Source organism: Nicrophorus vespilloides, unplaced genomic scaffold (genome assembly GCF_001412225.1).
Source record: "Nicrophorus vespilloides isolate i.1.1-1 unplaced genomic scaffold, Nicve_v1.0, whole genome shotgun sequence".
NCBI lineage: Eukaryota > Metazoa > Arthropoda > Insecta > Coleoptera > Silphidae > Nicrophorus > Nicrophorus vespilloides.
The window spans coordinates 1-21,918 of NW_017095603.1; the positions used below are offsets into that span (position 1 = coordinate 1).

At 43.0% G+C, this 21,918-nt stretch overlaps 3 protein-coding genes and 1 non-coding gene across 7 annotated transcripts; 3 read left to right on the forward strand and 1 right to left on the reverse strand.

Annotated features, from left to right (window-relative positions):
* The first annotated feature begins 1,324 nt into the window (after nt 1–1,324).
* On the forward strand, nt 1,325–7,278 carry LOC108558163 (SUN domain-containing protein 1-like). Of its 4 annotated transcripts, none has more exons than XM_017914999.1 (5): nt 1,325–1,400; nt 1,463–2,230; nt 2,292–2,522; nt 3,852–4,357; nt 5,606–7,278. In XM_017914999.1, exons 2-5 carry the CDS (start codon nt 2,124–2,126, stop codon nt 6,925–6,927), a joined length of 2,166 nt encoding a protein of 721 aa, XP_017770488.1. In that variant the 5' UTR covers nt 1,325–1,400; nt 1,463–2,123; the 3' UTR covers nt 6,928–7,278. The 4 variants fall into 4 exon arrangements, with proteins under 4 accessions (XP_017770488.1, XP_017770480.1, XP_017770495.1 ...); XM_017914991.1 differs by having other exon boundaries at nt 1,328–1,400; nt 3,810–4,357; XM_017915006.1 differs by lacking the exons at nt 1,325–1,400; nt 1,463–2,230; nt 2,292–2,522 and adding an exon at nt 3,329–3,486.
* Nucleotides 7,279–8,143: 865 nt separating this feature from the next.
* Nucleotides 8,144–8,215, reverse strand: Trnae-uuc. The gene has a single exon. It is a non-coding gene; the product is annotated as a tRNA-Glu (tRNA).
* Nucleotides 8,216–8,385: 170 nt separating this feature from the next.
* LOC108558201 (signal recognition particle subunit SRP68) lies at nt 8,386–10,573 on the forward strand. Its single transcript, XM_017915037.1, has 3 exons — nt 8,386–8,578; nt 8,811–9,160; nt 9,222–10,573. Exons 1-3 carry the CDS (start codon nt 8,488–8,490, stop codon nt 10,470–10,472), a joined length of 1,692 nt encoding a protein of 563 aa, XP_017770526.1. The 5' UTR covers nt 8,386–8,487; the 3' UTR covers nt 10,473–10,573.
* A 579-nt stretch (nt 10,574–11,152) lies between these two features.
* LOC108558155 (TATA-binding protein-associated factor 172) lies at nt 11,153–21,114 on the forward strand. The gene is made up of 12 exons (XM_017914979.1): nt 11,153–11,680; nt 12,347–12,458; nt 13,542–13,786; nt 14,087–14,227; nt 14,294–14,469; nt 14,536–14,731; nt 14,790–16,529; nt 16,594–16,898; nt 16,969–18,723; nt 18,780–18,988; nt 19,060–19,269; nt 19,803–21,114. The coding sequence occupies exons 2-12, from the start codon at nt 12,445–12,447 to the stop codon at nt 20,281–20,283; spliced, it is 5,472 nt and encodes a 1,823-aa protein (XP_017770468.1). The 5' UTR covers nt 11,153–11,680; nt 12,347–12,444; the 3' UTR covers nt 20,284–21,114.
* Nucleotides 21,115–21,918: the final 804 nt, after the last annotated feature.

Genomic DNA, 21,918 nt, shown 5'->3' on the forward strand with positions numbered 1-21,918 from the left:
TGTAAAGTTACTTGGCAAGTATGCATATTGGATTGATCCTCGTTCTCTGATACAACTCAATACTTGTAAAGTTACTTGAAAAGTATGCAGATTGGATTTATCCTCGTTCTCTGATACAACTCAATACTTGTAAAGTTACTTGGAAAGTATTAGATTGGATTTATCCTCGTTCTCTGATACAAATCAATACTTGTAAAGTTACTTGGCAAGTATGCAGATTGGATTGATCCTTGCTACGGTCCTGCAGCCAGCATCTGAAAAGAAGATTGGATTGATCTTCGTTCTCTGATACAACTCAATTCTTGTAAAGTTACTTAGCGAGTATGCAGATTGGATTGATCCTCGTTCTCTGATACAACTCGATACTTGTAAAGTTACTTGGCAAGTATGAAGATTGGATTGATCCCTGCTGCAGCCAGCACCTGAAAACGAAGCAATGATTATGACGATGATGATGATGATAATAGCTGCGCTAATTGCGATGCCCCGCGGCTCTCCCAATAAATCATAATGGAGTGGTTGGTGGTGAATTTACTCGTCGCGGATCTTTATGGGCAGACGCCGAAGAACGCCGCAATTGAAAGGCCTTCCCCGAAGCGTCATTAACGAGGCGCATGAATCGCGAGAGATGCTGATGATTACAGCAGAATGACTCGCCGATTCGTATCATCCTCATCACCATCATCATTATAAGATCGTCTTCGTCTTCTTCGTACACACAATCTGCTTTCAGACTTTCATACAATGTAGCATCATTATGCAGGGCGTAATCATTTGTTGCCACCTTCCGACGTCCGTCGGAGACCAGCAGACACGGACCCCCATAGCGCATGTAACATTCTTCTACAAATCTGCACATCATCTTCGAACAGCACAATAAAGTTGAAAAAAAAACAAAGTTACATTGACGCAAGAACGGATCAAGTTTTATTATGAACATGTCAAATTTGTAAACGCGTTTTAATATTTCGCTTTAAATGTTAAAGCGTGATTAATCACAATATTATTAATTGCTGAATTAAGTTTAAAACAAATTGCTTAAGAAGATTTACATAAATGATGTCATCCTTTTGCGATCTAGAAGCCTTCTTTGAAAACAAATAGTTACGTCTTTTTTTTGTTTTCAAATAGTTTTCAAATTTTAAACGCGAATCGACGTTGCGCGCTCCATCTGGAATTTGTTTCGTGCGAACGTTTCAAGTGCGCTCCGTCAGATGTCGCGTTCACGTATTTCGAATGTTTAAAAACGTTCCCGTTTTCTTTTTCAAATTTGGTATTGCTCCTTAGATTATTGTTTTTTGTTGTTATTGAATCGACGCCGACGAAGATGACGTGCTTCAATAATGCATCGCGTTTGCACGAAAATTTCGTCTATTTACCTGTAATTACGGCTAACGAAGGTAATATATTTAATTTTGTAATTATTAACTTCTTTTTGTGCGTTAATTGCTGTTATTTTTAGTGTAAGATGATGATGGAAATTCTGATACGTTTCAAACGCGTTATGCTTTTGTTAATGTTGCTGGAGTTGCCTAAGTTAGTGGATCACAGCCTACTGCGTTTCTATTCTGCTGTGTTTATGGTAATGAGACGGATTTGGTAAAGTTTATTTAAAACGCGATGACGAATCGCATGAGAGCGGATCCGTGACCCAAATGCGGTCCAGAATTTTGGCCTCCAAGTCCCACACGCCCCAAAGAGGAGGATCGGCGAATCCAATCGAGTCGGAAGAGTTTGGAACGACGTCGAGCGGTGAGCGAATCCTGCGACGGCTGCGACCATGACGTCATTCCAATTTGGTTGATGACATTTCTCTGTTTTGTAACCATTGTAACGGACAACGGCGTCTACGATCCGCGCCAAGGTAACCTAAAAATAAGTCCGTTGGTTGGTTGGTTGGTTGATTGGTGGTTCTGCGCCTCCCTTGTTCTCTTCTCTCCTCCGACACCGCCGGGTGTATTAATAGGACGGAATTAGAAATAGAAGGCGAAGAAGAAGCGAAAAGTGAAAAGGAAAGTTTTACTCTAAATATAGGACGTCCTAGGGGAGGCGCGCACATTTCTCTGTGAAAATACCAAAGGTTGTTGCTGCCAGGAATAGGAGGAAGAAGCACACGAGAAACCATGGAGTTGAGGTCAGGAAGGTCCAGGTCCCGCACACCCTTCCTCACACCAACACTGGATGAGGCAGAAATACAATCGACAAGAATAACAAGAAGCTCAACGTACAAGTAAGTTCACATGCATCAGATTTATTCCTGCCACTCACACAAATACAAAATTTAATTTTAGATATGAAAGTTACTCGAAAGAGGATTCATCTCAGGGCAACAAGAAGCTCAGGACTCGAAATGCTTCAAGCAAGCACACCTCAGATTATTCATCTGGGGATGATGGGGAGTACACAGTCAGCTCCTCAATTGCTGAGAATTTGAGGAACCACTCGAGGGAGAATGAGGATGACCACCGCAGCGGCCGGTTGTCAGCCTTGAAAGTCTATAGGGATGCGAAGGAATATTGGAAGTAAGTTCATTTCAGGTTGTTTATGTTTTTGCAGCATCAGTTTCATCATCATCTGCAAACCGAAAATTCCAATAAGATTCCTTCCTCTTTTCATCGTCGCATAATCCGAACGACCGTTACGTATTTTTTGGCGGATAATCGCATTCGATTAATTATAACCTCAGGTGATAAGCGCGCAAAATTCCGCTGATAACCACGTTGCCTTCCTCCTAATTGTTGCGTAACGCAAACAGTTGGCAATTGTTGTAAACAGTTTTAATAACGTTTTCTTTTTTTCCAATTACGGTTTCCAAGGAGATCCGAAATTGAAAAATGTTCGTTTGTTTTGTTTACAGCATTATTTCCGCTGGAACGATGTCATAAGTACGCATACATAAATATTGTTGATAAGGCTTTTCTGCGTTCAAACAAATATTGACTTATTAATGATTATCACGAGATTTAGATTTAATTAGAATTTAATAATGTTGTTTGTTATGTGATTTTTCGTTGACATCTTTAGAAAATCAAACATTTCATTTTATTATAGTTACTTATCAAAGTGCATAAGATGCTTAACTTACATTTAAAGACATTTTGGTATTTCTGTGATTCAATCGCACCAAACTTTCCAAAAATATTTGACTAAGACTTCTTTGTTTCTCAAAACAAACATATGCGAATCGTTTTATTTGTTTTGCTTTTTGTTTCGTATTTCTTTACTCGATTGTATTTTTTTTTCTTCGCATATCCCAAAGACATTTTGATTTATTTTTGCGGTGCGAGGTGTTCTATTTCCGTGCATACGTCGCACGTGAACGCAGTTCGCGAGCGCGAATCTTAGATGTCCTGAAAAGTTTTGTGATTTTCCTGTTGTTGTTTTTTTTTGTGTGTGTCTGTGTCCCGTGTGCCGCACACGCAAAATTCTTCGCAAGTTCGCGACTAGAAAAGCCGATTCGGAAAAGAAGCAATTACGATAATAGATGTAAGTCTTTGATTCAAGGTCAAAGTTATTCTTTGATGCCATTTATTTTGGAGGCACACGTTCAATTTGATTTGTATGTATTTTTTATCAATGCAGTGTGGGTTGAGTAATTTGTTGATTGTGGTGGATTCGTAAATTGAGTTAAGTAGGCTTTGTGGCTTAAGTGGGCGGTGAGTTTGAAACAAAAGAGCTGTATGCAAACGAGATGGCGTTAACGGTTGGAAGCATCATTCTTCATCATCATCATCATTCATCGGCATCATCTTCATTGGAAACTGTAGCATCTGAATATTGCAATATTAATTTGTTGTTCTTGTTTTTAGTCGTTATCCTAAAACAGACTACACGTATTCTCGTAATTCAAGGGACCGAGTGGAGCTGTCGCCGGGCGTCGTGAACATGCCCAACATGTCGAGGAGGCCCATCCACGAGTCCACTCCCATCTCGATGGACTACACCAACAAGGAGACCAACACCAGTCCGTCTCTGCAGAGGCACAATCACCAGCAGCACCAGGACGTGCTGAACCGTCGAGCGCCGCGCATGAACCTCTTCAACAACAATAACGGCGGTCAGTACAGTCAGCAAAGGTACGAGAGGAAGAGCAGCAGCAGCAGCAGTCACCATCTCGTTCGACGGACCAACATCTTCGTGCGCATAGTCACAACCATCTTGAGCTACAGCTACTCGCTTCTTCGTCAGCCGGTGGAGAAGTCGCACTGGATGGTCCTGGGGTTGGCGCGCCAATGGCATCGCGTCACCAGCAAGATGATGTGCTTGGACGCCTGGCTGTTGCGCAGCAACAAGAAACAATCGAACAAATCAACGGTCGCGTTCTGGCTCTGCCTCATCCCATTGCTCTTCCTAGGCGGTAAGTCAACATCCTTTCACCTCCGATTGTTGTTGTTGTCGCCGCTGCGAAGACAAAGTTTAATTAATTAATTTACGCTTCGCAGCGCGGGACTTTATTTCTGTTCTCATCTGTTTGTTTGAGTGTGTGTGTGTGTGTGCGCGCGTTCGTCTCGTCTCGTTTTTTTTATTTCTCTCGTTCTTGTTTTTACACTCTTTTTGTTGTTCATATTTTTGCAGGACTGCATTTGCTGCTGACCAGCGGCATAAGCCTTGTCCCTCCCTGCCACCCTCACTGTGCCGCTGTTGCCGCCACTTACCTTAACACCCTGTTTTGAATCCGAAAAACGATCGCACCGTCGCGCTTTTGGACTCGAATCTAAAAGACAGCAGCATTTCACAATAACTCTTATTCGCTAAGCGATATTTGGGAAGTAACGCAATACTTGTACAAGTATCGCGTAGTTAGTAATATAGACTGCATCCGCATTTTTTTTTTGATTATTATCAATTTAGACTGTTTGGTTTGGTTGGGTCACATCCAAGTATAAAAGACGGCTTCGCGGAAGTGGGAAAAAAAGCAAACATTTACATTGCATTTAATTGCAACTTAATCTTTGTAAAGGCTTATTTCTTTTTTTGTTAGTTAGGTGGAAGTTAATTATTTGTATTTATAACCGACCGACTTGGAATTCATATAGCTTTATTAACCGTACTTATTATGACTTAAGTCGTTATCTTGTACTAATAATTACTTTATGCCGGAGGCACTCGTGGGTGTCGGGATTCGCAATACACAATAGCCATTGTATACTTCGTTTACGGTTGCAAAGTCGATAAGTCTTTTGTTGGGTTCTGTTAAGTTTACTTTTTAGTAATTTCATTTGATGCGACTTAAGTAACAATTCTTTGTTATGATGTAATGATTTGCTGTTATCGGTGCCTCTGACAAGTGCAATTTAAAAATTTATTAACTTTTTATACTATTTTTTTTTATATTTGACGCTTTGATGTTGTTTAATTTATTTATTAATTCGTATTAAGATGTTTGTTTGTTTTTTGTTGAAACGATTGATTTAATTGGGTAATAATAATAGTAGTAGTAGTAGTAGTAAATGAACGAACACAACAGGGTGGTAAGGAGAGGACTTTCGAGAAGACTTAAAGGCGTTTCTTGTTAATTTGATGATGATGTCGTCTTTTGTGAAGAGAAACGCGTCTTTAAGATTCTCTGCATTTGTAACAGTCAGGTGTGTGTGTTCGGTTGCAGGGTGGTTCTTAATTCCCGCGGTTAACCATGGCAACGCCACGACGATACAGACGCCGCCGGTGGTGTTGGTGAGGCCAGACGCACGACGACAGGATGTAGCCGCAGCAGGTGCTGCTGCGGTTGTTGCTGAGAAGAAGAAGAGGGAGGAAGAGGTGGTGGTGGTGGCATCAGCGGAGACGGCGACCGTAGGATCAGGAATCGTTGTCGGTGAGTTGCGATTGGCGCAGCTGGAGGACGGCTTGAGGGAGGAGCTGAGGGCGGAGAGCGGCAAGGCGAGGGCGGATGCCAAGACGGCGGAGGCGGAGCTGCGGAGAGAGATCGTTGCGCTGGCGGAGAGATCGGTGAGCGGGAAGGACGTCGATGCGATGATGGAGGGTCTGTCGAGGAGGATCGCCGATCTGCAGGGAGAAATCGGAAAGTTGAATCTGGATTTGGTGAGGTTCCGTGAAGAGACTGAAGTTAGAACGGTGCAATTGGCAGGGGAGTGCTGCAAGGAGCGATTCGCCGGGCTGGATGGGTACGTTAAGGGGTTGCTACGGCAACTGTTGCAAGATGGCGATGGGGATGTTTTCGCCACGTTCAAGGCGATCTTCGTTGCCAAGGACGATTTGGAAGGGCGCTTCCGGTCGATCAACGATAGTTTGCTGCACGTCGTCGAGGATAACTCGAAGAGGATCATGGCCGATGTTGCCGGACGACTTGCAGTGAACGCGGACGGTGGAGGAGGTGGCGTAGGAGAAGATTACGTAAAGAGATTGGTGAAGCAGGTGATGGACATATACGACGCAGACAAGACGGGTCTGGTGGACTTTGCGCTTGAATCTGCAGGCGGACAGATCGTGTCCATCAGATGCACGGATCAGTACACCTCGGGGATGGCCGTCTACTCGATCTTTGGCATTCCCATTTGGAAGCAGGTGCAGTCCCCTCGAGTGGTCATTACACCGGGCGTGCATCCGGGCAATTGCTGGTGCTTCCAGAACTTCCCCGGCTTCCTGGTGATCAAACTGTGGGCGAACGTCACGGTGGACGCCTTCTCCTACGAGCACGCCAGTCGTCGCACCATCGGCGAAAGCAAACTGACCTCAGCACCGAAAGGCTTCTCCGTCTTCGGCCTTCGGGACGAAACCGACCCCGAACCCGTCGCCCTCGGCGACTTCGCCTACGACAAGAACGGTGAACCCCTACAATACTTCCACGCCGAAAAGACGGAAACGGTCTTCAGCGCGGTCGAACTACGCATCAACTCGAACCACGGCAATCCATCTTACACCTGCCTCTATAGGTTCCGGGTCCACGGTCAGGTGCAGCAGCCCACCTGAGGTTTTGTCCACAAAAAAAAAACGGAAAATATCTAAAATGAAGAAAATTGTACCTGAAGTACCGCTAGTTATCTAATCATAGTTTATATATATATATCTCAAAAAGAAAAAAAAATTAAAAATGTGTTCCGAAACCGACAAAAAGGAAAAGGCTGACTTAAGTAGCGGAGCGTAACAAGTCTGTGAATTAATTATCTGTCGTCCTAAGTCATCAACAATGTACTTAAAAAAAAGAAGAAGCAATTGTCGTCCTTTGTTCGTGTATATTTTTTTTTGTTTTTGCATCGTCTAACCTAATTTATAATATATTTATTTGTCCATGCCTGAACTGAAATACGCGGTTAAAAAAAACAATAATTACGTAAATTACGAAACGTAAACTTAACAATGTACACACTCTTTTTTTTTTGACCTAGAAATTACGTTGCACGTCTTCTACTAAAACTGAAGAAACAATCAAATACAAAGAACGCAAACTTTTTACGCACTTGAACAAGCCCTAACTCCTGGGGCCTTCTCACTTATAACGAAACTAAATGAATATATTGTAAATTGTTTTGTCAGTGCGTCTCAAAGAAAATGAATGAAAACGTTCTCTCTTTGTTTCATTCTGTAATGTTAATAATCACTTTTAATTGCGAATACAGAGCACAAAAATATGACTAATCAAGTTATCCGAGTAAAAGTAATTATTAATTATGTTGAAGAAAAAGAGAACGTTGCCAATGATCTGCATGCGGTGGAGAAGGATGATGATGTTGTTGTCTTTATTATGCATTTTGTTTTTGTTTTGTACAAAACCACGCCTTCTTTGGAAATAAAGAAAACTATTTTTTTTTTTGGGTTAGTTCGTAAGTTTTGTTGGAGTTTTGTTAGTTGTCTTCAGTGCAGACAAAAAAAAATTGCCCAATTCTCGATCAAATCGTTTGTTTATATACTGAAGAAATCTACATTTATATACATATATATATATTTACCTAATTAGTGAAATAGATTTATTTTGTAATTTATATTTTGAAAAATGTATTATAACTTCTTTTTCTTTCTTTCTTTTTTTTTGCATTGAAGAAAAATCAATAAAAAAAAAATGAATTTCTTGATACATTTCTGTGTTTCTTTTTCCCCAATTAATGAAAAATTTTAATTAAAGTGTTTTTATATTACGTGTTATAATTATAATGTTTGAAATTTAACTAAATAAAAGAAAAAAAAAGTATTCCGATACCGGGAATCGAACCCGAGCCTCCTGGGTGAAAGCCAGGTATCCTAGCCACTAGACCATATCGGATGTGTATTAACATTAGTGGCAAAAGTGCTTAAGTATGTAAATTTTATTGGAATTAATGTAATTTGAGCAAATTAAGCTATTTTTGTTGAATGATAAGAGTTATTATTCGTGAAGTTGTAAAAGTTAATTTTGATATTGTTGGTGTGATTAGTTCAAATGAAGTGGTCTCAATTGTTTTGCGACTAACTTCATGTCGACCATCACTTTTTGACGTTTGTTGGATTCGTGGATGTGTTTTCGGGAAGCGGAGAAGAGAGAAAATAATCGAAGAAATGGTCCTGAAGGAGCAAGATCAGAATATTATGGAGCAGGAGACGGAGATAAAGGACGATATTGAACCCACGAAGCCGTTCACCCTAGAGAGTATCCTTTTTTTTTAATAAGATAGTGGAACATACAAATCCATAACCTAATAACTACACCACAACAGCTGCTTTCTTTTATTTCACGCAGCCTTCCAAGATATTCAAGTATCATTAATTAAACCCCATCTCCAATTCGTATTGGATTTACCTTCATCGAATCGACAGTAGTTTTAGGGATTATTAATACCATAATTTTAATTCGATTAGTTTCCTTGACTGGCATGTTTCAGTTCTGAAAGTGATCAAGGATAGCCATCAGCAGCACGGCTTGAGGCATGGAGATTACCAGCGGTACCGCGGCTACTGCTCGCGCCGTATCGCCAGGTTGAGGAAGGTGCTGAAGCTGCCGCAGGGTGATCGCAGGCACTTCAAGAGGAAGGATGTGACCGAGGTGCACGTGACGAATCCGAAAATTGACGACAAGTGTCTGCAGCTACCTCTGATGATGGCGGAGAGGAATTGGGCGTACGCTATGCAGTTGAGGCAGGAGAGCAATACAGAGCCGAGGAAAAAGTTCCACTTCATTCAGAAGCTGAGGAAGGCTTGCGTTTATTCTGAGCAGCTGGAGGAATTGTGCAAGGTATTGGGATTCTTATTGTTTTGTGTAAGAAGTGCAGTAGTAATGTTTATTTATTTTTCAGTTTGATAGGTGCGATGCTCGCACGAAACTGGAAGCTCAGGCGTACGTGGCTTGGATGCACGGTACTCTGCATTTTGAGTTGCAGTTGTGGCCGAAGGCCACCGAGAATCTGAAGAAGGCTCAGGTGATCTACGAGAAGCTGTCTTCGGCTCTGCCCGAGGATGAGCAGGCGTTGTACATGAAGCGCGTGGAGGAGATCAAGCCGAGCCTGCGTTACTGCGCCTACAACATCGGCGACCAGAAGATCGATCTGCTGGAGTTGAGGTCGCAGGGCATCCTGGAAAACTACGAGACTCTCGTGACTCAGACCAAGGAGAAGACGGCGGCGGTGCTGCACGAGGTGTCCTGGTTCGGGATCAAGGTGCCCATCCGCATGGATCGCGTCCGACTGTTCATGGTGTCCATCGAGAAGCTGGACGAATCTCTGGCGCACGCCGATACCGTTCAGGCGAAGATCAAGATCCTCGAGGATATGCTGATGGATCTGAGGGACGTGATCGCTGAGGTCAGGAAGGTCGTCACCGAGAACAAGGAGCAGCTGCTGCTCTCTTATCTGCTGTCCATCAGGATCGACAGGACGGTGCAGAGGAATCTGCTGCTGATCAAGCAGACGAAGAAGCCGCAGGACGTGTGTCGTCTGCTGGACATCATTTTGCAGCAGTTGAACGAGGTCATGCAGTTCGAGCAGCTGCAGGGTGACAAGAAGGCGGAGACGCAGTACAACGATCAGGTGTTGGCGTATCGCGCTCTGAGGGCGTTCTACATGGCCAAGACTCATGCGTTGTTCAGGAGATGGAAGGAGGCTGCCGTCACGTTCAACATTTGCGAGGAGCGCGCACGCGAGGTCAAGGGGAAGAAGTTCATCGCGATCCTGCAGGAGCTGCTCGACAATCTGGTAACGAATTCGCAGGTGGAGAAGGCCGTCGCGCATGCGAACGTCGTGCTGGAGAAGTGCGAGGAGGAGGCGGCGCCCGTTCCGCAGAAGGCGTACAAGAGCAAGAAACCGCTGATCGAGCGGCTGGACGAGTTCCGCGAGGATCCCCAACTGCTGACGAAGAACCCGAACGTGGTGACGATACCGTGTCCCATGGAGCCGGTCGCTCCGAAACCGCTCTTCTACGATCTCGCCCTCAATTACGTGCAGATGCCGGAGGAGCTGCAGGACAAGATCGACGGCGGCAAGAAGGACCAGAGCAAACAGCAGAGCGGCATCTCCGGCTTCGTCAAAGGCCTCTGGGGTTGGGGCAAATAAGACCATACACCTTCTCCAACCCTTATCCTTTTCTTCTATTATTTTTCCATTTCTACATATCTAGGTTCTCGGTCTATCAAATAGAAAGTATTTTTATTTTCTCTTATTATTTTTTATTATCTCCACAATTTGATCATCGAATGATTTTGTTTACGAATGAATGTTTTCATGGCAAGAGACGAAAATCTTACCAAAAATAAATATGGATTAGCTAAGAAATTCAATTTACTTAAAATATTATCATTTTTAAAAATCATATTCAAGTGCTGCCATCTACATTCAATTATGTACATACTAATTGATTAAATTCATTCATATCTTTTCAATCAAATTGAATTATAATTTCAATTAAATTACCTTTTCCTAAAGTCATAACAATAAGACTTATTAAATTGTCGAAGGCAGTAGTTAATGTTATCAAATTTGAATTGATAAATGTTCAAAAAAAAGTAGTTCAAATAAATTGCATCAACGTCATAATACAAATACGTAATATTTTTATTTCAATCATGTATCAATAATTAATATAAAACATATAGTTGAATTATTAAACGTAAACAATGAAATAATCAATTAAGTTTGGGACGTTGATTCCTGTTAGTTCAAATGATCTTGTAAATGCATACAATTTATAAACTAATAGATGAATCAATTAGTAAGTAAGTTTAGATAATAATGAATGTGTGAAAATACGCTGCAACTGCGGTAATTCCAAATAAATTATGAATAGTAATAAAAAAAGGACTACGATTATGTTGACAGTTAGTTCAAGTTGATCATCCAATCCGGTCCGAACTAATCGCTTTTAAACGGGTGACGCGATTAGGGTAATCAGAGGATGTTAGATTGGGGGTTGCGAGGGCGAAGGAAGCGGCGGCGGCTGCGACCAGTTGTTATCTAGATTCCATTTGTTTTTATTTTCATTGTTCCGTTTGAATTGGACCACGTACCCCCCGCCATCAACGATGTGTGTTCGTTTCGACCAATGGGAGAGGGCCGTCGGCGTCGACCAATCACAGCCGTATCGCCGCATAAAGTCGAGCTCATCAGCAGTATGGCTGTCAGTATAAATTTGAACCTTGTGTGATGGACTTCTCCTCTGTGTTCTCCGTTAATAAAAAGGGATCCCATGTGAATTTCGAACGCCACGGGAAACGGACGAGATGCTACACAATGAATAATAAAGTCCCGTAGACAGGATAACAACCGTGAGTAATTAATTTAAAAAAAAAACACAAACTTTTCTCGTTGCAACAACAACAAAAAAAATAACACACACACACATCTTACACATCCCCCTCCACATTATATCATTTTTTCCATCTCTCTCTCTCGCCGTTATAGCGTGTCCACTTTTGCATGCATTCTATACGTCAGAGAGAGAGAGAGATGCACGAGCGATCCCAAAATAAAAACAAATATGACCGCAAAATTGCGATACACATATTCTAGTTTCGGATGATGCGTTCCTATTTATTATTATTTTTTTTTTGTTTACTTTCATCGTGCCTCATTTGTTGACGAAAAATAAAAAAGAAAACAATTTGACAGCACGGCAAGCTCGGATCGATCGATCGCAGTTAAATGCCCTCTCTGGTATTTCGTATGCATCATATGGGCATCATAGAATATTGATTAACCATATGGTGATGATGTTGATGCAGCGGCGCCAATCCGAAACGAATCTCACATTTCTCCCTCTCTCTCATTCCTCGCCCAACAAACTTTCTGTTGCGTTATTAAATTATACATTATTATTATAATGCAGCATCCAATTCCAGTTGCTGTTCGGCACAATCAAATTATTTTGAGCAACTCGATGAATGTTAGAAACTGCTTCATTTGACTGAACGATGCTTCTCCTTCTGTTACAGATTCTAAAAAACTAATAATAATATTAAATTATAACATTGCCCTCCACACACTGCGCAATCATTCATTTTGGCCGATGTAGGAAGCTGATGATCCCAAGATGACCTCAAGCAGGTAATTGATTTCAATTGAATGATCGCTCTCTCGAATGCATTCAGTGGATGCATCAATCTCGTTGCTGTTGTTGTACCACCAGTTACATCATTCAATGATTTGGTGAACCTTGTAAAAGCAAACAAAATGCATTTGCAATTATATTTGTTGAATATTTCACAGCAAAGGAGCGAGAGAAATGTGTTTGCATTTTGAACTGAAAACAATTCTAGTTTTCTTTCCATGAACAGAAAAATAACAGCAAATACTTTGATTATATCGCTCACAAACATGTTTAATCGTCTGCAAATTGTTGTTGAACATCGGAAGATTTGAAAGGTGACGTTCGCAAAGTGGACTACATTTTGGGAAATTCCAATTTATGTTTTCCACCAATTCTTTCAAGTTTTGTAATTTTACTAACATATTTATATATGTTTCAACAAATTTCAGATTATTACCGATTCACGTTATCAAAATTCGTATTTGCAATCTTAATCCAGTTTTCCACAAAATTCATTTTCTTTGTAATTGAAAATGAATAGAAAATAATTAAAATTGGCAATTGGAATGATAACATTGTTGCAGATGATTGTTTATTATTGTGAGTTTATTTGAGGGAAATCCGTCAATTTAGTTTTTCCATCGTTAATTGTTGCATGTGGATTAATCAATGAATTTGGCGTGCATCAGATTTATCAGTTTGCAATTGCTTATGAAAACTTTAGATTTAGTCATAATCTTGACTCGATTTACGACGTATATTTTTATTATTTTATATGCGTATGCGTCATGTTTAGTTAACAGTATAAATAAGATAAACTCGGCAGATAGGAAAAACTAAATGTCGGATGTCCAGAATTGTGTATTCTCGGATAAGGAGTATTAATAATAATAATTTATAATATTTGCATTCACTTTTCGAATGGTGAGAGAGCAATAATAAAAACAGGACGAAACTGCTTAGAAAGTGATCGCAAAATTCAATTAGTATTGTAAACGCTCCTAACAGATTCTTGGACTGTTTGAATTTGCTTTCTAAAAAAAAACAAACAACCGTAGCTTCTTTGTGCGCTTGATTATTTACGTTTTGTGCGGTTTCAGATTGGACAGGTTGTTCGTGCTGCTGGAGACGGGCAGCACCGCGGTGACGAGATCCGCGGCCGCCAAGCAACTGGGAGAGGTGCAGAGGTTGCATCCGCACGAGCTTGTTACGCTCTTGACGAGAACGACCGCATATCTGAAATCGAGCAATTGGGAGACGAGGGTCGCAGCAGCGGAGGCCGTCAGAGCAATAGTTGCGAATGTGCCGCAATGGAATCCCTTGCCGATGGAAGCAACAACTTCCGGTTAGTATCCGATCCGAAGATTCGCATTTTACATTATTAGTTTACTATTATAAACAATTCGTTGATGCACAATCGCATTCACGATTACCATTATCGAGGCAAAAATTACAGCAATTCCAACAAGAAAGAGAATTACTGGAATGGTTGTCACGACAATAGCAACACATTGTTGACGTAATCATTCCATTGAATTTCATACGGTTGGTTACCTAGGTAACAATAATCTATTTGTGTGTGTGTGTGTTGGGCGTTTATTCAATTTCGCAATTAACGTTTAATTTGATTTATGTTCGTTTTTAGAAGAGGAAACCTCGACGATGCCGTTATCGTGCGTCGGCAGACTGAAGTTCGATCAGTTCGATATGGCCAAAGTGTTGTCCAACAGTTCGCACTTGATGGCTTCCGAGGGCAAGGAATACGACGTAGAGCAGTCTTCTTTAGGTGAGTCTCGATCATCATCTATGTTTGTTCGTTAACACTGTTTGATGTTGTCTTGTTCGTTTGCAGCGATCGATATGAAAGAGAAAATGGCGAAACAGCGGAAGCTGCTGAACATGCGTCTTGGCCTAGACGTTGTTTCCAAGATCGGTCTGGATGTGTCCGGTATCTTCACCAACGAGGATTTGGCTGGAGACATGAAGGTGGAGGAAGATGCGCCGTCGCCACCGCCGCCAGACAATCGAGTGAGTTTCAAATTGTTAAGTTCAAATTAAACATGTTATTTTGTTTTTTCTTCTTCTAATTTTCAGAAACCACTTCGTGATTTAATATCGTCGGCAAGCGAAGTTGGCTTGAGTTCACGCGAGAAGAACAGAGCTAAAAGAATGGCTAGGCAGGCGACGAGCAAGCAGAGGTCAAAAGATCCGGCCGAGGATGGATCCGATGAGCCGGAGAAGAAAAAAATAAGAATCGAGGATAACAAGGATGAGAACTTGCAAAATATAGGTTTGTAGAGTTGCGCTGTTATTAGTGGCTGTTTATTCAATTGTGTGTGTGTCCGCAGAGGAACTGAACGAGAGCGGTGATTGGCCGTTGGAATGGTTCTGTGACCAGCTGTGCCAGGATTTGTTTTGCGCGAGTTGGGAGTCGAGACACGGTTCGGCGACGGCTCTGAGGGAGGTGATTTCGGTGCACGGCAGAGGCGCCGGGAAGTCGCTCTACCAGACAAGAAGTCAGATGATCGAGCAGCACCAGATCTGGTTGGAGGATATGGCTATAAGGTTGCTCTGCGTTTTAGCTCTCGATCGTTTTGGAGATTTCGTATCGGATGCGGTCGTGGCGCCGGTACGGGAAACGTGCGCGCAGACGCTGTGCGCCGTTCTTAAGCTCATGGATGCTAATGGCTGTAGAGGAGCTTTGGCCGTCATCCTCAAGCTGCTGACGCTGGAAGACTGGGAAGGACGACACGGCGGTTTGTTGGGTTTAAAGTATTTGCTAGCCGTGCGCGAAGACATGATTGAGCTGCTACTGAAGGATGCCCTGGATTCCATACTGAAAGGGCTGTCCGATCCCGTCGATGACGTGGGTGCTGTGGCCGCCGCAGCCTTGATACCAGTCGCAGGAAAATTGTTGGTACTCGTTCCAGATTCCATAGCTATCATCGTGCAGAAGCTGTGGGATCTGCTTTCCGAACAGGACGAGTTGGCTGCCGCCTGCAACAGTTTTATGGGTCTTCTGGCGGCCATCCTCAGCTTACCCGAAGTGGAGAAATACCTTCCACCTCAGCCACTCAGCGATGTCGTCCCGAGGTTATGGCCGTTCCTCAGTCACGGCACTTCATCCGTGAGGAAGGCGACTCTTCAAACGTTGGGCACACTGACGAAGAGTAACTCCATGCAATGGGAAGCACAGCTTCTTCAGGACGCGCTGCGTCACGTCTTCCAGAGGGTGCTCGTAGAATCACTGGCAGATGTCAGAAATGTGGCGGAGAAGGTGTGGAGACAGCTGCTGGAAAATTCCGGTCTGGTGGAGCTTCTGCACGCCTCCTGTCCGTTCATCAGCATTTGGTTGTGTCTCAGCATGCAGTCCGTGCGAATTCCTTTCGACTGCAACCTGATGATCCAGGCGAAGACAAGCCGCGAGCGCAAATACAAACTCGAAGGAGTGCAGAACTTTGAAAACAATATAGTGATTCCGAAATGGTATATTGGCGGCACCGAAACCGTCCCGGTTGCCACCAGAGAGGCGAACGCAGTCGAGGTACGTTGCATGGCCTCGCGAATGCTCGGTCTTCTCTCCTGCTACATAGTGCAACCAGCGCCCGGTGTCAGTTACGAGAATACGGAAAAACCCATCGAATGCTACGAGAAGATCCTGCTCGCCCATCTGGGCACAAAATCCGCATTGCAACGGATGGTCGTCGGCTTGGTGATGTCTGAATGGGCGCAGCTTGAAACCACGATCTCTGAGTGCCCCGAAAATATAAGCAACATCCTGAACACCTGCCTCGGCGATTTCGTATATTACGACGAAATCGCGCACAGCTTTACGCGTCTCGCACAAGAGACGAAGGATTTCATTGCCACTCTGAAGCACTACAAAGTTCCTATAATCATCGAAAACGATAGTGTCCTCACGCTGGTGCACATCGAGGAGCTAACTGGCAAAAAAACCAAGGAGATTCTCGTCAAGTATAAGCTGAAGCCCAAAGTGTTGGAGAGCTTGGAGGAGCGGCGCAAGAGTATCCATAATTCTGTGGAGCAGACCACCAAAGATCAGACGACGTTCAGCGTCAGCACATTAGGTATATAGATGAAATGTGAATATAGTAGATTATATATTAACTTTTCTTATTTCATATGTTGCAGCTTCCATTTCCGGAGCATTGGTTTCGTTCAAATCATTGCCCGAAAAATTGACGCCGGTTGTGAAGCCACTAATGGAGTCGGTGCGCAGGGAGACCAACGAGCTGCTGCAGCAGATCACCGCCAGACATTTGGCCCGTCTTTTGGATCAGTGCCGTCTGCGCACCCCTAACCCCAACGACAAGATCGTCCAAAATTTGTGTACCTTTCTCAAGTGTGATCCGGAGTTTACGCCTTTTATAAAAGATGAACCCGTCGGTGAAAATTCCAAAAGCACCAGCTCGAACAATAATCACCTACCACTATGGGTAAATATTTACTATTATTATTCGGCAGAGAGTATCAATTAAATTGTATATTATTATTGAAATATTTCAGAATCGTACCGCTGGTAATTACTGTGGTATCGTGACGTTGAGCAATCAGCAGAAACATGCGGAACGAGTAGCGTACAAGCGATCGAATTCGACGGGTCGCGGACCCGGAAGGCCCCCGGCTACAGATATGCCTCTGGAAGAGCTTTTTAAAGATGATGACGAAGGCCAGAAGGCGAATCGGATTCAGAGACGTGGTGCGACTTTGGCGCTTACCGAAATAACGCGGTACTTTGGCGCCGAGTTGCCGGAAAAGGTGCCCAAACTGTGGGACTTTATGGTTAAGCAGTTGGAGGAGATCGTAGACGTCGAGAAGTACGAACCTAAAGAGATGTTGAACAAGAACGAGGACGCGGCGAAACTGGTGTGGGTGCTGCAAGTGCTGGAGGTGACCAGTCACAGCGTGCACGAGGAGCTGAGGCCCAAGTTAATGGAGATGTGCTTGGGTAGGTTGTGCGTGCTTCTGACACATCCGTATAGTGCTGTCAGGCACTTGTCCTCGAGGTGTATCGCGGTGCTTGCGAAACTAGATTCGGTGACGGTAATGGAGAGCATCGTCGATAAGGTCCTTCCGTTGTTGGACGCCACGGATTGCGAGGTTAAAAGGCAGGGCGCGGTGGAGGCGATCGCATGCATGGTGGACACTCTCAAGTTAGATATAATCCCGTATGTTGTTTTGCTCGTTGTGCCGTTGCTGGGTCGAATGTCCGATCAGAATCAGAGCGTTCGGTTAATGGGTACGCATAGCTTTGCCACGCTGGTGCAGCTTATGCCTTTGGATGGTGGTGTCCCGGAGCCGCCGATGCTGGAGAACAGTTCGCTGAACAAGCAGAGGAAGAAGGAGCGAGAGTTTCTGCAGCAGCTGCTCTCGCCCACATGTATTCCCGATTTTAAGGTGCCCATCCCGATTGACGCCGAGCTGCGATCCTACCAGCAGGCGGGCGTCAATTGGCTGGCCTTCCTCAACAAGTACAAACTTCACGGTATCCTCTGCGACGACATGGGTTTAGGTAAAACCCTGCAAAGCATCTGCATCCTTGCAGGCGATCATTACGCTCGCGACCTCAAGTACAAGCAGTTAAAGTGCCCGGACAGTGCACCACTGCCCTCGCTCGTGATATGCCCACCAACTCTAACCGGCCACTGGGTCTACGAGGTCGAGAAGTTCCTCTCCAAGAAACACCTTCGACCTATGCAGTACAACGGCACGCCTGTCGAACGCGAAAAGCTGCGGCAGCGGTTCAAGAAGTTTCATCTGATCGTCGCCTCATACGATATCGTCCGCAAGGACATCTCATTTTTCTCCACGATCAAGTGGAACTACATCATCCTGGACGAAGGGCACATCATCAAGAACGGCAAGACGAGAACGAGCATAGCCATCAAGAATCTGACGGCGAACCATCGGCTCATCCTCAGCGGTACGCCCATCCAGAACAACGTTCTCGAACTGTGGAGTCTGTTCGATTTCCTCATGCCCGGCTTTCTGGGCACCGAGAAGCAGTTCACCGCGCGCTATTCACGACCCATCCTGGCCAGCAGAGACCCCAAGTGCTCGCCCAAAGAGCAGGAAGCCGGAGCACTCGCCATGGAAACGCTCCATCGACAAGTGCTGCCCTTCCTTTTGCGCAGGATGAAAGAGGACGTTCTGGACGACCTTCCACCAAAGATCACGCAGGACTACTACTGCGAACTGAGTCCGCTCCAGGAGCAACTGTACGACGACTTCTCCAGAAGTCAAGCGCACCAAACCCTACAGGTATATATATACATATTGTATACAATTTACATAATGATTATAATCTCAAATTTCAGGAATCCTTGTCATCGGGAGCGACGGCAAGTTCCATGCAGGGCAACACTCACATATTCCAGGCACTCAGGTACCTGCAGAACGTGTGCAACCATCCAAAGCTGGTGCTGAATCAGTCTCATCCGCAGTTCGCGCAGATCTCAGCTCAACTTCAGAAACAGGATTCCAAGTTGGAGGATCTCAGCCACTCGGCCAAGTTGCCAGCATTGAAGTGAGTATTGCTGCAAATATGTTAACACATACGCAACATTTCGACCTTCCTCTTTTTCTTATGTTATCCAGGCAATTGCTGTGGGACTGCGGCATCGGAGCACCGGAGAACCAATCTTCCGATTTGGTCATCAATCAGCATCGAGCGTTGGTCTTCTGTCAGCTGAAGGCGATGCTGGACATAATCGAGAAGGATCTCTTCAAATCGCACATGCCTACAGTCACGTACCTTCGACTGGACGGATCCGTTCCGGCCGGCCAACGACACTCCGTGGTCACCAGGTAAACAAAAACAAAACAAAAAACAAACAATTTCATTACTTGATACTTGCTAAGTAACAATTTCCATGACAATGATAACGATATAATGTTTTGTTTTGTCAAAATTTTAATTGTAAATTCTTCTGTTTCATCGAATGTGATCTTTTCTATTTTGTTTTCGCATCGTTAACTCGCGTATTGGATTATTCTCCGAACCGTTTGTTTGTTTGTTATTTGCGTCGTGTTTTGTCCGCGCGCTCCGACATAACATCGTATGACCCAGTTATCTTTACCTACGCCAGTTTTGTTAACGCTTTTACATATTTTCGTCGAGGAGAGAAGAAAATCGATGTCGACCCATTTATTATCAGTTCAGTAATTTCAATTTAACAATTTTCTCCTCCGTAACTTTTGCAAATTAATACATTTCATTTAATTTGCACTGGAACAAGTTAAAAATTACAAGAGCAATTTTTTAATATTGAATTTCTAATACTAATCTGTGTGTGTTAAGAATGCGTGCAGTTTTTCTGATTGAATTGTTGTTGTTTCAGATTTAACAATGATCCGTCCATCGATGTTCTCCTGCTGACGACGCAGGTAGGAGGTTTGGGCTTGAATTTGACTGGAGCAGACACTGTGATATTCGTGGAACACGACTGGAATCCCATGAAAGACCTGCAGGCGATGGACCGCGCCCATCGAATCGGACAGAGGAAAGTCGTCAACGTGTACAGGTTGATCACCAGGAGTACGCTCGAGGAGAAGATCATGGGTCTGCAAAAGTTCAAGGTGCAGACTGCAAACACTGTGATCAGCGGTGAGAACAGCAGGATGGAAACGATGGGCACTGAGCAGCTGCTCGACCTGTTCTCGCACAAACCAACTCCCGGAGGAGGATCTCAGGAGGCTGGATCGAGCTCCGGCAAACCCGGTGTTAAATCCATCTTGGAAGCGCTGCCCGAATTGTGGGACGACAAGCAGTACGAAGACGAGTACGATCTGTCCCAATTCATTTCCAAACTGAGAGACTGATGTTGTCCCGTGAGTTGTCCTCGACCCATTTCACAACACACACACACATACTTATGCTCACTCGACCCTCACCTATATTTCCCTCGTTCTCTTTCGCTCCCTCTGCGTCCTACTACCCTACTTGCTGCGACATCCAGGACCCGTTTTCACACCGAAACTGGGTCTAGGATAGCAGTAAAATTCGCGCCGTTTCGACCCAGTTTCCCGGGGAAACTGGAGCGGCGCCGAACCTTGACCCTCAAATCTCGCGACCATCATCGATTGACCCAATTCGAAGCGAAACTACCTAGTCTCAACCCTGACCCGCGAGGATTTACCGTAGGACGACCGACCGCCACGAATGAGATGGAAGGAAGGACTTAGATGGACACACAAAAGTGTTTAAAAGTTCTCCTCGTTTCGTTTTATTTTAGTTTAATCAATTAGTGCTTATATTTATTTGCAATATGTACGTCCCCTCTCACACGTGCTCTACATTTTCGTATTTATATATTCCATCCTTTTGATTACTATAATCTCTCGTGTACATACAAACACTGGCACACATTTATTGTGCAAAATATGTATTTAACATGTGTAACATTCGATTTACGGTTTAATTTCTAATTTTATTTTATGTTAGTCCTTTAAGGCGTTCAGATTTAGCGCGTTAGTTTTGATTAGGTTGTTTCTCCCTTCCTCTTCTATCAAACCCAATTATTTTGGGTACAATTCGAGTACTGCCTTCTAAAAAGAAAATTTGAGTACACTCACAATGCTACATCAATAAAACGTTTCTATCCAATTGGTGGATACATATGTAGTTGAATAAAGATGTATTATTATCTCTGATCGAAATATGATTTTCTACCCATCGCCTAGTAATTTTTCCCATCTCCAATTAGATATTAAGACAAGTTATCACGATTAAATAATTGTCTATATGTCAAATTTGACGTATGTACAGTTTATTGGTTAGATAATTTAAGTATATTAACGTTTGAAGGTCAACTAATTGATACAAACTATTTAAATTTCCACATTTATATAGTCTAAATGTCGGAATTTCAAGGTTTATTTGTATTCGAGGATTATTCATTGATTATGACATTAATGACATGTCAGAAGTATTAGGTTGTCAAATTTGACGTTTCGATATTATTGGACGTACAGTTTATTGGTCAGATAATTTAAATATATTAACGTTTGAAGGTCAACTAATTGATACAAACTATTTCAATTTCCACATTTATATAGTCTAAATGTCGGTATTTCAAGGTTTATTTGCATTCGAGGATTATTCATTGATTATGACATTAATGACAAGTCAGAAGTATTAGGTTGTCAAATTTGACGTTTCGATCATTATTGGACGTACAGTTTATTGGTTAGATAATTTAAATATATTAACGTTTGAAGGTCAACTAATTGATACAAATTATTTTAATTTCCACATTTATATAGTCGGAATTTCAAGGTATATTTCCATTCGAGGATTATTAATTGATTATGACATAAATGAGAAGTCAGAAGTATTAGGTTGTCAAATTTGACGTTTAGGAAATGTCGTAGGTTCAGAGCAAAGCTTCTATTTGAAAAAAAGCTCTGTTTAATATTTACTTTAGAAAAATGAGAAATCTGTACTTACTTAATATA

Bases quoted from the DNA above. Each gene is read 5' to 3' on its own strand.
- LOC108558163 (XM_017914991.1), top strand. From the start codon at position 2,124: ATGGAGTTGAGGTCAGGAAGGTCCAGGTCCCGCACACCCTTCCTCACA. The intron at 2,523-3,809 runs GTAAGTTCATTT...TCTTGTTTTTAG, and splicing joins GATGCGAAGGAATATTGGAA to TCGTTATCCTAAAACAGACT. The intron at 4,358-5,605 runs GTAAGTCAACAT...GTTCGGTTGCAG, and splicing joins CCCATTGCTCTTCCTAGGCG to GGTGGTTCTTAATTCCCGCG.
- LOC108558155 (XM_017914979.1), top strand. The intron at 14,228-14,293 runs GTGAGTCTCGAT...GTTCGTTTGCAG, and splicing joins CGTAGAGCAGTCTTCTTTAG to CGATCGATATGAAAGAGAAA. The intron at 14,732-14,789 runs GTTTGTAGAGTT...GTGTGTCCGCAG, and splicing joins TGAGAACTTGCAAAATATAG to AGGAACTGAACGAGAGCGGT.
- LOC108558201 (XM_017915037.1), top strand. From the start codon at position 8,488: ATGGTCCTGAAGGAGCAAGATCAGAATATTATGGAGCAGGAGACGGAG. The intron at 8,579-8,810 runs GTATCCTTTTTT...GGCATGTTTCAG, and splicing joins GAAGCCGTTCACCCTAGAGA to TTCTGAAAGTGATCAAGGAT. The intron at 9,161-9,221 runs GTATTGGGATTC...TTTATTTTTCAG, and splicing joins AGCTGGAGGAATTGTGCAAG to TTTGATAGGTGCGATGCTCG.